Source organism: Eimeria maxima, genomic scaffold (assembly GCF_000499605.1).
Source record: "Eimeria maxima Weybridge genomic scaffold, Emw_scaff101, whole genome shotgun sequence".
NCBI classification, from domain to species: Eukaryota; Apicomplexa; class Conoidasida; order Eucoccidiorida; family Eimeriidae; genus Eimeria; species Eimeria maxima.
Genome location: NW_013563365.1, coordinates 9,768 through 24,700, shown reverse-complemented (window position 1 = coordinate 24,700; position 14,933 = coordinate 9,768). Strand labels below are relative to the sequence as shown.

At 46.7% G+C, this 14,933-nt stretch overlaps 3 protein-coding genes across 3 annotated transcripts; 2 read left to right on the top strand and 1 right to left on the bottom strand.

Annotated features, from left to right (window-relative positions):
• Window positions 1-171: 171 nt before the first annotated feature.
• Window positions 172-3,688, bottom strand: EMWEY_00013600 (hypothetical protein; the record flags this gene model as incomplete). The annotated part of the gene is made up of 7 exons (XM_013477186.1): window positions 172-201; window positions 326-410; window positions 541-616; window positions 884-1,149; window positions 1,367-1,421; window positions 1,580-1,852; window positions 2,533-3,688. The coding sequence occupies 7 exons, from the start codon at window positions 3,686-3,688 to the stop codon at window positions 172-174; spliced, it is 1,941 nt and encodes a 646-aa protein (XP_013332640.1).
• A 3,472-nt stretch (window positions 3,689-7,160) lies between these two features.
• On the top strand, window positions 7,161-9,929 carry EMWEY_00013590 (hypothetical protein, conserved; the record flags this gene model as incomplete). Its single annotated transcript, XM_013477185.1, has 1 exon — window positions 7,161-9,929. The coding sequence occupies one exon, from the start codon at window positions 7,161-7,163 to the stop codon at window positions 9,927-9,929; it is 2,769 nt and encodes a 922-aa protein (XP_013332639.1).
• A 2,633-nt stretch (window positions 9,930-12,562) lies between these two features.
• Window positions 12,563-14,661, top strand: EMWEY_00013580 (mitochondrial carrier domain-containing protein, putative; the record flags this gene model as incomplete). The annotated part of the gene is made up of 5 exons (XM_013477184.1): window positions 12,563-12,833; window positions 13,068-13,221; window positions 13,552-13,654; window positions 13,915-14,018; window positions 14,475-14,661. 5 exons carry the CDS (start codon window positions 12,563-12,565, stop codon window positions 14,659-14,661), a joined length of 819 nt encoding a protein of 272 aa, XP_013332638.1.
• Between the last annotated feature and the right edge of the window lie 272 nt (window positions 14,662-14,933).

The following is a 14,933-nucleotide window of genomic DNA, read 5'->3' as shown; positions in this document are numbered from 1 at the left end:
AAGCTAATGAGCAAAAGGGGGCCCCCCTGTCCCGGAGGGGCCCCCGGGGCCCCCCTGGGGGACCCGACCCTATTGGGAAAGAGGGCCCCCTTGGGTATGGGTTTTGAGGGAAGGTGCATGCAGTGGCGCTGCGCTGCTGCATCTCTGCATGCGTTGCAGAGGTGTTTCCTTTTATGCAGTTTTTTTTGCTGCTCGTAGGAACTGTACACAGAGAAGAAGACAGGAGACACACGGGGGGCATCAGTAGCTACAGCAGCAACAACTGCAGCAGCAACAGCAGCAGCAGCAGCAGTAAGTGCAGCAGCAGCAGCAGCAGATAGCGCACCTTATAGTCTTTTATTGCACCAGGGAGTAGAGAGGCTGCCCCTAAGAAAGAAATCCCTGCAAGGAAGTTGAATACCCCACCCCAGCTGCAGCAACAACGCAGCAAACAACACATGCAACAGCAGCTGCAGCAGGTGCAGCAGCAGCAACAACAACTGCAGCAAGTGCAGCAGCAACAGCAGCAAGTGCAGCAGCAATAGTTATGTTATTTCCTACCCATAGACAGCTAGAAGAGTTGGGGTAAGAAGGCCCTGCACTATTGAGCCTACACTACCAGACCCATTAACAATGCCTGCAGCAGCAGCACACCAGCAGCAGCAGCAGCAGTAGCAGCAGCAATAGTAACACGACAGCAGCAGCAACACGTTATCCACAGAAGCAGGAGCAGCAGCATGCACGAGGCCTTCAGGTAGCCGCTGCAGCAGTGTCAGTTGTGCTGCCACCGTCGTCCTGTCTTTCCTTAAGGGTTTAGTGGCTAGGGTTTAGGGTTTAGGGTTTAGCGGTTAGGGTTTAGGGTTTGCGGGTATGTATGGGTAGGTTGTGTATGTTATATTCTTACAAGCTGCTGCTGCAGCAAATGCAGCATCATTTGCTGCTCCCTCCTCAGCGCATGCATCTGCTGCTGCTGCTGCACCTAAGACAGAGTCTGGTGCTGCTATTGCTGCACCTGCAAGCAGCAGCGCTGCCTGTGCAGCAAACCCTAGATCCCCTGCGGGGCCCCACACCACCGCGCTGTGCAGCAGCAGCAGCGAAACCCCCGCTATGCAGCAAAGAGGAGAGAGCAGCACAACACGACGGCCTCGTAAATATTTATCAGAGAACCACCTGATAACAAAACCCTAAACCCTAAACCCTAAACCCTAAACCCTAATATATAAAACCCTCATGCCACACATTGCTCACTCAACTCACAGCAAACAAGAAACCCTAAACCCTAAACCCTAAACCCTAAAATAATACCAGCAAAATCTCTGCCACCCAGATACACTACCAATGCACAACAGCAACCCTAAACCCTAAACCCTAAACCCTTGTTACTTACCCTAAGGCAACAGATCCAAAGACTCCACCCGCATCGAAGTATGTGCAATAGAATGCTGCACAGACACCACACAAGACATCAAACCCTAAACCCTAAACCCTAAACCCTAAACCCTAAACCCTCATTTTGTGTGTTTTTTTGTAGAAAAAAGAAAGAATAAAGAATAAATAAGAATAAAGAATAGATAAGAAGAATAAAAAGGTTGCTGCTTACCTGCTGCTGCTGCAGTAAGAGCAGCATGCTGCTCTAGGTAATAAGCTAACCAATATAATAGAGCATAACGAACAAGTTTAACAGAGAAATAAGCAGCACATAAACGACGAAAACGTCCAACACCCAATACACGAAGCAGCAAAGATTTCTCCTGCTGCTGCTGCTGCTGCTGCTGCATTTGCTGCTGCTGCTGTTTGTCCTCCTGCTGATGCTGCATCTGCGACGGCTGGCGCTCCACTGCTCTTCCTGCTGCTGCTGCTGCTGCTGTAGGATCTTGTGTTGCGGTGCGTAGACACCGCAGCAGCAGCAAGGAGCAGCAAGCAACCCATAAAGAAGGGACAAAGAATGTTTGTCTCCATCTAGGCAGCAGCAGCAAACCATTAGATGATGATTGCCATAAGGAGAAACCCTCATCAGCAGCAGCAACAGCAGCAGCAGCAGCAGAAGATAATAAACGTGCTGTTAAATAACTCGCAAATATACTACCCACTTGCTGGCATGTTGTCCATACACCTAAACATACACATACACACACAATATCTATGCATGCATGCATGCATGCATGCATGCATGCACATACCCATACTGCTGCTGTTGTTGTTGTTGTTGCTGCTGTTACTGTTGCAGGGTTTGTTGCTGATGATGATGCTTTTTCTTTTGCTGCTGGTTTTGCTGCATATATTGGTGCATATTTTGCTGTTGCTGCTGTTGCTGCTGCTGCTGTTGGTGGTGCATGCACGTACCTAATACACCTCCTCTTTCTGTATTAGATAGCCAAGTAGATAGGGAAGAAACAATAAGAGGGAATCCAAGGGCTTGTGCAGCCCCATTAATACCCCATAAAAAAGATAAAGAAATAATATTAAGATAATTATTAGGTAATATACTTATTAATAAACAACTAGCAGCACTTATACAATAAGCTGCTGCTAGTATACTGCTGCACGATATACCACCTCCTCCTTTCCCTCCTTTTCCTGCTCCTGTTGCTGCTGCTCCTGTTGCTGCTGCTGCTGTTGCTGCTGCTGCTGCTGCTGCTCTACCTAATAAGAAAGGAGCTAATAGGAGCTGAGAGGCTGCATATGCAGATAAGAATACAGTATCTATTCCTCCTAATGCAGCAGTAGATAAGGATAATTGTTTCTCTATTTCTCTCTTACAAGAAGCAAAAGGTTTACGAGTTAGATATAAGGAAGCATAACAAAAATATGTTAATAATAATTGACCTAATTTACCCTCAGATATACGACTTGTACTACTACTACTTATGCTGCTGCTACTGCTGCTGCTGCTACTACTGTTGCTGCTGCTGCTGTTGCTGCATGTGCTGCTGCTCCCGTCTAGGATGTTGTTGTTGTTGTTGTTGCTGCTGCTGCTGCTGCTTATTATACGGCTTCGTGAACGAATTCCACCAAGAACGGATGGATCGTTATATACCTCCTTCTGTAGTAGAGGCACTGGCCGCGACTGCCGGCTGCTGCTGCTTCTGTTGCTGCTTGTGCTGCTGCTGCTGCTGCTGCTTGTTTGTCTTGTTATTTCACCTTCGTCTGTTGCTCCTCCTCCTGATACTGCTCCTCCTCCTCTACGTCTCCTAGTAGTAGATGCTGCTCGTCTTGCTGCTGGTGCTGCAACAAGACTCTCCTCTGTATCGTCATGTGTCGGTACCTCCACATCACTCATATCACTCATCTGTCTTACAAAAGGTAGGGGCCCCGTCTGCTGCCTCTCCTTTAGGGGGCCCCCCCTAATAAGAGGTTTATCTGATGGGGACCTTCTGCTGCTAAAAGATGATGTGCTAAGAGATGGAAGCACCACAGGTCTACTTGCAATGTGCACACGAGGGCTTCCTCCTCCTCCTCCTGCAGATCTTGGAGAACCACCAGGAGATGCAGCTCCTCTGTGTGCTGCTGTCCTAGGCGCTGCTGGTGAACGTCCCCCTCCCCTCTTCTTCTTCGAAGGGGCCCTCTGCTGCGCTGCAGGCTTTACCGGGCTGCGACCCTTCGCTGCTGCTGCTGCTGCTGCATCCGCTCCTGCACCTGCCGCTGCAGCTGCAGCACCTCCAGGCGGGCCTGCAGCAGAGGTGACGGTGCCCTGCCTCGTGACGACCATTTTGCAGCAGCTGCAGCTGTCGTGACGGGCTGCTGCAAGGCAGACAGGCGCGATTCAAGTTGGGGGTTTTATCTGCTCTTCTGTGCATGCACCAACACAAAAGGGGTTTAAAAGAAAGAAATAAATGCGGCTAATTATCGTACTTTCCTCTTCTTCGCACTCACCCCCCATCTCCTACCATGGAGGTGTGACGAACAGGGAGGGGCTTGGGCCCCCCAGTCGGCGGCAGCCAGGCACGTTAAAACCAACAAAGTTAAAGCATTTATGTATTTCTTCTTGTGTTATATTCGATATTTGTCCCTTTATTCTCCTATTATGTTCAATTGATCCATTAAAATGGGCTGTACAGCTGCACAAACTGCAGCACGGCCTTCTTGCAACACTGTACGACGACCAACGGAAGAAGCCGCCCCTGAGACATAAGCCAACAATAAACTGTTTCAATGAGTGAACCATCTCTAAACCCTAAATCGTAAACCCTAAACACTAAAGAGAGCCTCTCGCTAGTCAGCAAGGGAAACAGTGGATACCCTCGCAAGTTTCCATACCGTCACTGTTGCACATAAGCAGCAAACTCACTGCTGCTGCTGTTGTTGTTGTTCATGTATACTTGAAATATTGCATCTCGCCTTATCAGGCAGAGAAAACAGTGCCTTTTCTCCTCCCCGCTGCCGTTGCTGCTGCTGCAGGAGCAACCCCTAGGGAGGGGCGCATATATTGTTCAGTGGCTATTAGTACTCATTGGCAGGGATTTCTTCTCCTTACATACGCTCTCTCTTGTTTTTCTTTCAACTATTAGGAAAATAGATAAGGAAGCAGTGCGCAGCTCGTTCAATAATATGGCTGTCGTCCTCTCTTGACGTAATAACTTAGAGGTGCAATTAGACTAACAACAGTTATGGTGAACATTTATTCTTTAAGAGATATTTGTAAATTGATGTTTTATCATCATGATGGGCAAATTGCCCTCCTGGGTGTGAGTGTATGCTTCTCATTGTATGGCTACTAGAAATGATGTACAATTGAATCCTCGTCTGTTTAAAAATGAGAAAAATCTCCCCAACAAAAAGGCAGCAAATGGAAAACGCCAGAGGAGGATTCAATTGTACATCATTTCTTTCCCATTTTTGTTCATTTGCATTAAATGTGTCTGCCTTTGTGCCTTTTTTTCTCTTAATTGCAAGTCGCAGCGGTGAATGAGGTTAGAAAGCAATCGATCTTGTGCGGCATGTTTTCGTAGAAGTTCACCTAATAACAGAAGGGTTGCAAAAAGTAAAAATATTATTTAAAATATATAAACTTCTGATTGGCTATTCTTCCAACTAGTTTTTAGGTTTCAGTGTATCTTTGGTCCCGTGTCTAGGAACTTGTTTCCACTTCCTTTCCTCTACTTGGTTTCTTTCGTAGAATATCTAGTGGGTTTCTTCAACGAATGATGTGTTTCTTCACACATCATTCGTTGAAGAAACCCACTAGATATTCTACGAAAGAAACCAAGTAGAGGAAAGGAAGAGGAAACAAGTTTCTATACGCGGCCCCGTGTATAGAAACACATACTACAACAACAACATGTTGTTGTTCCTTCAACATGTTCGCTTCCTTTGTTGAATATTCTTTTTCCTGTTTTTATTCTTGTATTTCTTCTCTGTTGAGTGTTAGGCTTCTCTTCCCTCTGAAACTTGATCACCATGTTGAATCGGCGTTTCACTGCTTTTTAGCCATTTACAAGACGGAGAAGCTTAGCAAGATATATGCAGTGATTACGTTGCCGTTTGTATAGAAGGCCGTCTGAGTAGATCGGATCCAAAGGGTACCTGACTGGAAATAGAAGCAAAAAAAAATGAAGTGAACAACACCTACATAGCGATGCGGTGACCACTGACTGTTTGTACACCCCGCATTCGCCGCATTGCAAACTCCTCGGGAAGCCGAAAGCAACTCAAGTGGTGATGCAACGGCGACTGTTTTCGAGACAATGACAATAAAAATGCATTTTGCTCTTCGCATTTTCATCTGCCTGCAAACTTTTCCAATTTCCATTGCCAATTATTCACTCACATGACATAGTACGGGACCCAACTTTTGAAAGTTTGACTATTGATTTCAACTGGAAAGCTACGAGAAATCCGCCGAAATCGCAACTCCAAGACTTCTACAGGAAGACGAATCAAAGGAGCATCCCAATATAACAAGCATCGCACGGAAGTAGAAGGCAGAAAACGAATCCCTTAAAAGCACAGAAGCACAGTGCACGCGCCAACTACAGCTAATCATGAAGGTACTTTTTAAACATGAATGAATGATATAGAAGTTGAACGAAAAGATACGCATGCGCACCCACGCTTTTGTTTTCAGGACTTTGTTGCAACGATTCAGACTTTTTCTCCAGCGGAGAAGTCTTTTAGAGAGAATACCTTGGAGTGTCATCACAAGTTTGTGATTATATTCTTACTATGGGTGGTGTTAAGCTGAAAATGCTGTATGCTGGCTACTATAATGGGTAAGATAAGTGTATTTGTGAAGCTTGTTCAATGTACAAACTATGTTCTATCTGTTACTTATGCTCAATGTGTTGTGGTCAACGTCGTATTTATGTTCCCTATATTGCTTAATTGGGTTTATTGAGTGCTTCGTGCTCAATGCATAATGTTCAATGCGTAACGTTGAATGCGCAATAAAGTCATTGCACATCGGCCTCGTTGAAAGGCAGCAGGGGAAAGGGAAATTCCCGATTAAGAAGCACACAAAGAAATATTTAAAGAGGGAAACAGCAGGATGCCATAAGAAGAAGGTCTATGAGGGGTTGCATGTAGAGCTTCAGACGTTGTGAGCCGATGGGGTAAGGCTCTGCAGACGGTTGCTATATATAAATGTAGGCGTACATACGGAAGACTGACCTCTTCTCGCAGATACTATAAACGGATTTTCATAAGCAAATATGAATTTAAACAGGAGAAATGCAACAGGGGAGGAAGAAACGGATTTCGTTTCAGAGCAGCCTCGGCTCTCCCTACAAACAGACATAATAAAGCATAGGAAGTCGGGGTAGGTGTGGAGTTTAGGCTTCGTTTCGAGGGAACATACTGAATAAACAGGCGACAAATATAATATTGTTGGCATTTAATGCAGCTTTGCAGTATTTAATCAGCCGCACGACAGGCGAGCACCCCCCGCCCTAAGGAAACATGAATTCGACAGCCCCCCGCCTCTCGATATACCGCTGAACCTGCATTTGGTTTTTGGGAAAGAAAGGAGACAATGGAAGAGAAAATACCATTTCCCGCTTTCTTTGTGAATTTAAATGCATAAAAAAAACAAAGTTAGCGTATTTCTCCCCTCATTCTGGTGTCAGAGTATCACCGTAGGGGTTCCCTCTTCCCCGTTCCCCGCATCCACCCAGATGGCCTCTTAACTCACATGATTACACATTTCTCGCTTTCTGCCGTTTCCATCCGTCAAAAAGACCAGGCGGATGACGGCCTCTCCTCAGTTTTCGCGAGATCTTGCGGAACTGGCCTCTCCGTGGACTCCCACGGTCGCCCCCTCTACAGAGGCTGAGCAGCCATTCTTTGTCAGCCCTGTTGCCTCTCCAATACCGGAATTTGAGGTATATGGGGATGTGGCAAGGGCATCCTCCACATATTTCGGTCACGTTCCCTCTACAGGGTCTCCCCCCCGCAGCCGCGTACTGCTTCTCATCGCGGCCATTGCCTCGATATCAGCGGTGGTATTCCTTGTTCGTCGTTGTTTCGGGCTGCTCCGTGGGAAGTCTTCTTTGAGGGTTTCTGGATCTTCCTCACGTCAACTGGCCGAAGATGACGATGTGTTTACATGCTCCGAAGTTCCTGAGGAGGTGGACGAGAGCAGCGGAGTACTGGGCAGTGGGGAGGAACGCCACGGTGCCTCAGGAGGCCTTCTAGGTTATGTCCAAGGAATACAGTCCACTGTCCATCAGCAGCTGGATTTGTTGGTCCTGACGCGGCCGGAAACGCAAGATCTTTCTCCGGATGAGCATACTTCGGTAGCAAAAGCGCAGGGTTTAATGCGATCGTTGATGTCGAAATACGACTATCTCCAGACGCGCATCAGCGATCTGAGTAACAGAATGAGGCGTATAAAAAGGGAACAAGAAGAACGTGGCAAAGTTGTGGATGATGAGGAAACGGAATCAAGTAGTGCGTCGCAGCTGATGGCGGTGGAGCAGGAGATGTCATTGGAGGAGAAAGAGCTGGAAACTATCAAGCAGCAGCTCGAAGACAAGCGCTACACGTCGAGGCAAGAAGTCATGGCTTTATTTATAAGAGCAGAAATCTTTGCTTCAGGTCGTTTCATATGCTCAACAGCCTCCCAGGCACTTGCAGCGCAAGCAGTAGTCTTGGGAACATCTAGTACCCTCCCCACGACCCTTACGAGTGACCGGAAGCTGCGTGTAGATCTACTTGCAACAGAGCTATTGCTTCAGAGCAGTTCTTGCCGCAGAGAGTTAGAGCGTCTGCAGCACGAACACATTTCTCTCCCAGTGCACAGTAACGATGCGGCAGCAGCCATTGCAGCGCCTATTACCAACCGTGCAAGAACGTTTCTCTTGGATTTGCAAGATACAGCGAGTCAAATGCGCCAAGCAGGCATGCAATCACGAGCACACGAAATGCAGAAAGAGGCGGAGAGGATGATACGTGCACTGGAGGCAAGTGGGGTCTTGGTAGAGCGGAGCTCTCCTAAGACGATGAAACGCGCCTGGCGTCCTGGACCCTCATATGAGGAAGGTATTGAAACTCGTTTGCCGCTATGGCGTCCTGTGGGTAATCGTGGGCATCCTTGGCAGCGGTCACCATCTGCGGAGTTGTTTCTTCCTTCTGATTGGCTGGACGAAGACTCATCTTCTTCCTCTGGGCTTCCTGAGCATTTCCTAGGAGGCTTTCAAACAACACCAAAATTCACTGCCTCCTCCCGTTCCGTTGATTCAGCTACATCTCGACCGCGTCAATCAACGCCTACCTTACTACAAGGAACAGCGAGTCCTTGGGGTTCTTCTCCTGTCCAAACGAAGCGTCTATGGCGGTCCTATCCTGAGATATCGACTAGCACAAGCGTTGAACTGTCATCGTTTGGTGCTGCTGCTGCAGCAGAATCTCCAGCAGTTTCAAGTGAAAGGCGTTGGCGTCATCATGGTGTCAGTCACGAACCTTCACAGGATGATTCCGAGGAATCCTCTGATGCAACATCTGAGCAGGAAATTGAATACTTCTGGTCAACAGGGACTTTACCCTCTGAGAGCCAACGAGGGCACCACCATACTCATGGTGTTTCCAGGCACGAGAAGGAGGGAGATGACTTGGCTCGCAGGGGGCTTAAAGATATGTCATCATGGATTAGCAGTTCGGAGAGCGCTATGCAGGAAACAAGCATTGGTTATCTCCAAATCGAGAAGCTTAGATATCAAATAAAGAAAGGACACAGTATTACATCTTCCTGGAGTCGCGCAAGAGACGACACAGCATCTTCCCGTATGAGTCGTACCCTTATTAAGGAATTACGAGATCGATTGACAGCCTGCGAGAAGGTCTTAGGACGGCTAACAACGAAACTTGTCGATAGGTCTTTGCATGCAATTTCATTATCAGAAGAAGCAGTAAAGAACTCTATTGTGTCATTAGAGCAAGGCTTGGAGAATGCTCTTACTAGCGGGCTTAATCGTTTCATCTTTGGAAGAATTCTTGTTGGTGTTGCAGATACCATTATAAAAAGTAAAACAACGCATTCATCTTATAGCCAAATCATGCGTGAAGTTCCTGAGGCCTCTGGTCAGTTAAGTGAGGCTTTATTACGCTTAGCTCGATTATCCTCTAAAGCAGCAACTATGCTTACTGATGCATCTACAAAGGTGCCACCAGGAGAAAAGGATGCTCCGGGAGAGGGAACGTCGGCACGAGGAATACCAGCAGCTGTAACAGCAGCAACAACAGCACCAAAAGCAACAACAACAACAGCAACAACAACAGCAGGTGCAGCTCGCCCTCACAGCAGCAGTACCGGTCCAACACTGTCTAAAACAGAATATCTTATGAAAAGCGCCGGAATGAAAGATGAAAGTCGTCGTGGGTCGTCATCGGGAGCGCTGCGGCAGCAGCAGCGGCAGCAGCAGCAGCAGGCGAAAGACCCAGATGACAGCGGCGCAGCACTGATGGCTGAAGCAGCGGCGAAGGCATCCGCTGTGCTAACAAGCAGACAGCAACAATGAAAGACGAGGAGGAACATCTATAAGGAGGAATGTAGGACTATTAGTACGACGACATGTATATTATAGGCCTTTTGTTTAAATGCATACATGCATATATACTCGGCAAGCGCTGCAGCAGCAGCTGCTGCTGCTGTTGTTGCTGCAGATGCTGCTGCAGCTCTACAGGGCCTTCATTCTGCTGTGGCTATCTCTATCGCAGCAGATAAGAAAGAGGCTACACACGAGCAAAAGGACCCAGGGCTAAAACACCAGGATATTTGTGGCGGCAGCGGAAATAGATCGCTGTGCATGCATGCATGCATGCATGCGTGCATACGCATACATGTTGAGCATGTAGGCGTGTGCGCCTCGGCAGCAGCGGCTTTTGCTGCAGCAGCGTTTGCATCAGCAGCATCTGCAACTCACACAGATGCCCGTGCAGGTGTTGCTGCTACTGCTACTGCAGCTGCTGTCGCTGTTGCTGATGATGTAGCTCTGTAGTGGGCCTTGATAATAGTGGGTGTTAATGTCTCTTTATCCTGCTGCTGTACACAGGTTTTGTATGAGTCTATGAAGCCCCATCTTGCCGTCTCTCTCTATTATCTTGTGTGCCCGTAGTGCTGCTGCGAGTGCAGCAGCAGTTTTATATGAATCGTTTTATGGCGGCGATCTAACGCCTCTGCTGTTCCTGTGGCTCGCGTGTAGGCTAGCCGGGCCTATGGAGGCCTTTTCTATATTGTATATAAACCCTTTTCCTTCTTTGTCTATTTTTTGTTATAATGGACAGATATACAAATTCATCACAACACACACATACACATACACAATAACACAAGTATAGTATATATGTACATATATATGTATTTATATTTGTACGCATAGAGGAGATATATACAACAATAACTAGGATTACACACGCAATTCCTTTAAATAGTGATACAGTGCTCCCTGTCTATCACAAGCAGTCTGCCTGATCATTTACGTAGTTTATAATATATATATTTATACTTTTTATATACATAAATACATATGTCTATCGATATATCCACAGATGCATAGGGTAGGCGTCTAGCTAGATATTTATGCTTCTATTGTTTTGCGGCGGCGGCTGCTCCTGCTGCATTGCATGCATGCACGCAGGCATGCATATTAGCGTAGCGCAGAATATATACATATATTAGCAGCAAGCGGGTGTATAAGCAGCCAGGTAGGAGGCGGTGCTCCTGACCCTAAAGGCTAGAGCCACTAGTTGTGAGTAGATTGAATGAGGCAGCAAGAAGCTTCTGCTGCGCTCTAAAGAGTCATTGATCCTTGACATGTTATGAAACAAACCTCCTTAACTTGATGCATAGTCATCATGCGCATGCATTCATCAAGGGTTTAACGGAGTATCGTATCCCTTAAGGACGCATTTACTTCTTAGTATACCGCGTGTATTGAGCTAGCTCTATGTATGCCTCTTTTGTGTGTACTGCTGCCATTAGGACAGGGGAAGGAAATTACAAACAAACTGTCTTAGAGTAAAAATAATGGGGTCGCCTACTGGAGACGCAAAAGTGTTATCAGGTTGGTTAATACGTGCAGAAAGTACACCGCATGTATTTCTTGTCTGTGTATGCATGTTTGTTTTATATGTTTGCTATCGTCTGCATGCAGGCAAGCAACTGTACAAGATGACAGTGGTTACTTAAGTGTACCTGCCGCTAATCCTTGCTCTTAGAAAAGAACAGGAGGCGATGCTTCCTTAAATACCAAGGGATAGGGGCCCCGTTGTATCATAGAGTTGGGGGCCCTTCTTGCGTAGTTATTATTTGAACTTCGATTGGGACGTTTTGGCGGGAGCGGCGGCTCTTCACCTCCTGGATTTCTGCCGGGAGAGCGACTATAAAAACCGCAACGAGAAGAACCCTTTAGACCCATCCGTTGACAATTCAGTATTTTATTAACACTTTAAAACGTTCAATAAAATTCCTCAGCGTCTTCTGTAACAGCGAAGAGGCCCCCGCCGATCAGCAAGCTATGAGGCGGGCAATCAGCCGAGCGCCAGGTGGAAAGAAGGGTTTTTCGTTAACTAGATGAATCAACTAAAGATACTCAGAAACAAATGCAGAGAGATACAAAGTAGGTAGAGTTGTGCTTTCTGAAATAAAACCCCTTCTTTCGCTACGATTCATCACCACCGAGCTCTCCGCTCACGCTCAAGCGACCTCGCCGAGGGGCCCCAGCGGCCACCGACAGTACCCGTAGGGGCCCCATCGTGAAAGAACCTCTTTGCTGTATGTGTACGGATTGTTGCTGTTTGTTTAGTTTATTAGACATGCACACTTGCGACTAATCGCTAATATCAATTTTCTCTAAGCTTCCTCGGCCTGCAGATACGTTTGCCAGTTTGTCTCACCTCAACTTCGAAGACCGTCATATATATTAAAAGACCATGGTGTTGCAGTGTCTTTACCATATGGATGCTTTTTTGTAAAGCAGAAATGGACACCAACTTGTGGTATTAGATCCTTAAGCTGAATGCAGCACGGAAGAAGACTGGGCAACTTTGCGCATCACTTAAGAAGTTCCGCTGCATTCAGCTTATCATGTAACTGCCCTGTGGCTCCACTGGTACCTTTAGAATAACGGGCTCTGCAAACACGAGAGAGGCAATGCTTCAATACTTATCCGAGGGAACAGGGGATACAGGGGAGCTTGATATTAGCAGCTGCGAGCAGACAATTCGACGGAGTGATGCGTCAGACATCCCAAGCCCAGAACGTGAACGTGCAGGAATATTCCCTACAGGTTCACCTTTCCTTATCTCATCAAATCTCAGTTGGGAAGATCGGCCAAAATTAGCTGCCGGTGCATCCGGAGCAGCTGCACTCCTCACTTGCTGTGCACTGCATCCTTTCGACCTTATCAAAACTCGCATGCAAGGTAATAAAGACACAAGAGAAGAAATAAAGCCCAATATAATTGTGCAAGCTCCACGTGAACTGATGTGGACGACGGTAACGAAAGCCTGCGTTTGTTGATCACACTGTAGGACAGTGTATCACGGAGGGTTTGCTTGCTGTTTATATGTACCTATGGCTGCGTTAAAGTACGTGCATACAAGCATCTTTTCCATATTATATTGCCTGCTATTCTGTTTCTTTTTTTTCTTGTCAGTTGCTGCGGTGAGTGGCGGAGCCATTCCTTCCTACGGTTCAACGCGACGTGCAATAACTCGAATTTACAAGCAAGAAGGCCTCAGGGGACTTTGGAAAGGAGTGGGGGTGACAGCTGCAGCCTCTTCGACTTCATGGACTTGTTTTAGATACATGTAAGTTTTTGTAATATAACTTTGATCTCTTTTGCGTGCTGGGAGGCCGGTAATGGACGGCATGTGTTGTGCCACTCACAGATGGTGTATGTATGGTATTATTTATTTACTGAATCCGGTCTAGATTTCCTACACTTGAGTTAGCTTAGGTACTGTTGCTCTTGTTGCTTTATTCAAAGGTATACGTGTTTCATTGAAACGTTAGGATGTGTGTTCGGGAAGGTTAATTCCTCCACCCTTGGAATTCTGTTCCTCGTGCATCTGGTTCTGTATTCATCCATAAATTAATTAATGGTTAATATGCCTGATTTTGTGTGCAATTTTGTGCAGTTTCGATCGACTTGGTGTCAAGTTTCCCGTTTGGCGGGAGGCTCTTTGCGGAACTTCGAGCAGAACAAATGAAGTGACGCAGCGGACTTCGCTTGACGATGTGGTGTGCATACACCCCAGCGTTCATTGCGTTCCTCAATGTGTTCTTGTGCGCATAGTTTCATTTACTTTTGCTTTTGTTTTCAAGTACACTATCTCGAAGTAATGGAGCTATGCAAGAACACACTTCACTGTAGGATATGGCCGGTCGTCTTAACCCTGGATTTCAACAACATCGAACGGGTCTGCAAACACATCTCTCCTCACGTCTCTTGGCTTTCGATTCTCCCCTCCTCCTTTTCTGCATTTGGCGCTTCGCTTCAGGCCAGTGGCCTCGTCGCCGGCGTTCTCGTCACCTTCCTGACTCACCCATTGTGGCTCGCCAAAGCCCGAATGGAAATGCAAGCAAAGGAAGCGGAGGTATGTATGTAGTTGATGTTGCTGGACTGAAGTTAAGTTGTCCGTCAGTTGAACGAAGTTGTTGGACTATTCTTGGCCAAATGCTGACCGCATTGATTATGTAAAGAAAACGACTGAGAATAACAATGCAAGAACTCTCTGTATCTATACTGGCGGACTGACACAGCCTCTAATATATGCAGAGATAGCAGTAGATGATTGATGCGGTGGCCCAGTTTATGTTCTGTTTTCTTTTTGCCTCCACATCCGTGAATTCATACTCGTCTGTGTATGGCTGCATTACCTTCTGTGGGGAGTATGTGTCTTGATCGTATGTCTGCCTACAATCAATTTCGGTGTAATCGGTCCTGTTCCCCTTTTATCGCATGCATTCATACTTCTAGTCGTCCACCACCCTATATGGAATTAATGCGTTGCTCTATTTGGATATTCGTTACAGAGCTTACTTTTATGTGGGTAGAGAGTGGCTTGCGGGCTAATATAATGCAGGCGTCCGGGTGGCCTCAGTTCCGCAACGGCTTTAATTGCATAGTGAGCGCCGTCCGCGGTGGCGTGAGAGAATCTTACAGAGGCGTCGGCCCCGCATTAGCCTTAGCGCCGCATGCAGCAATCCAAATTGCAGTATATGAGCAACTCAAGAGAAGCCAGTGAGCATTCCAATGCCCATTGCTGGTAATATGGGACGTAGAACAGTGACGTCTCCATTCGCTACAGTGTATACGGATCCCATAACTGAAAACTGGGTAACAGATATACAAACGAATCTATTGAGTTCCCATCGTGCATTTTATTTCTTTCTTCTGGCCGTTGGTGTTCGCTTATCATTGCAGCAACAATTCATATGACTCTTCAATTTATTCTGCCGGGCTTCCGGCTGTTTGGGGTGCAATTTCAAAGTTCGCTGCACTCACGTTGACGTATCC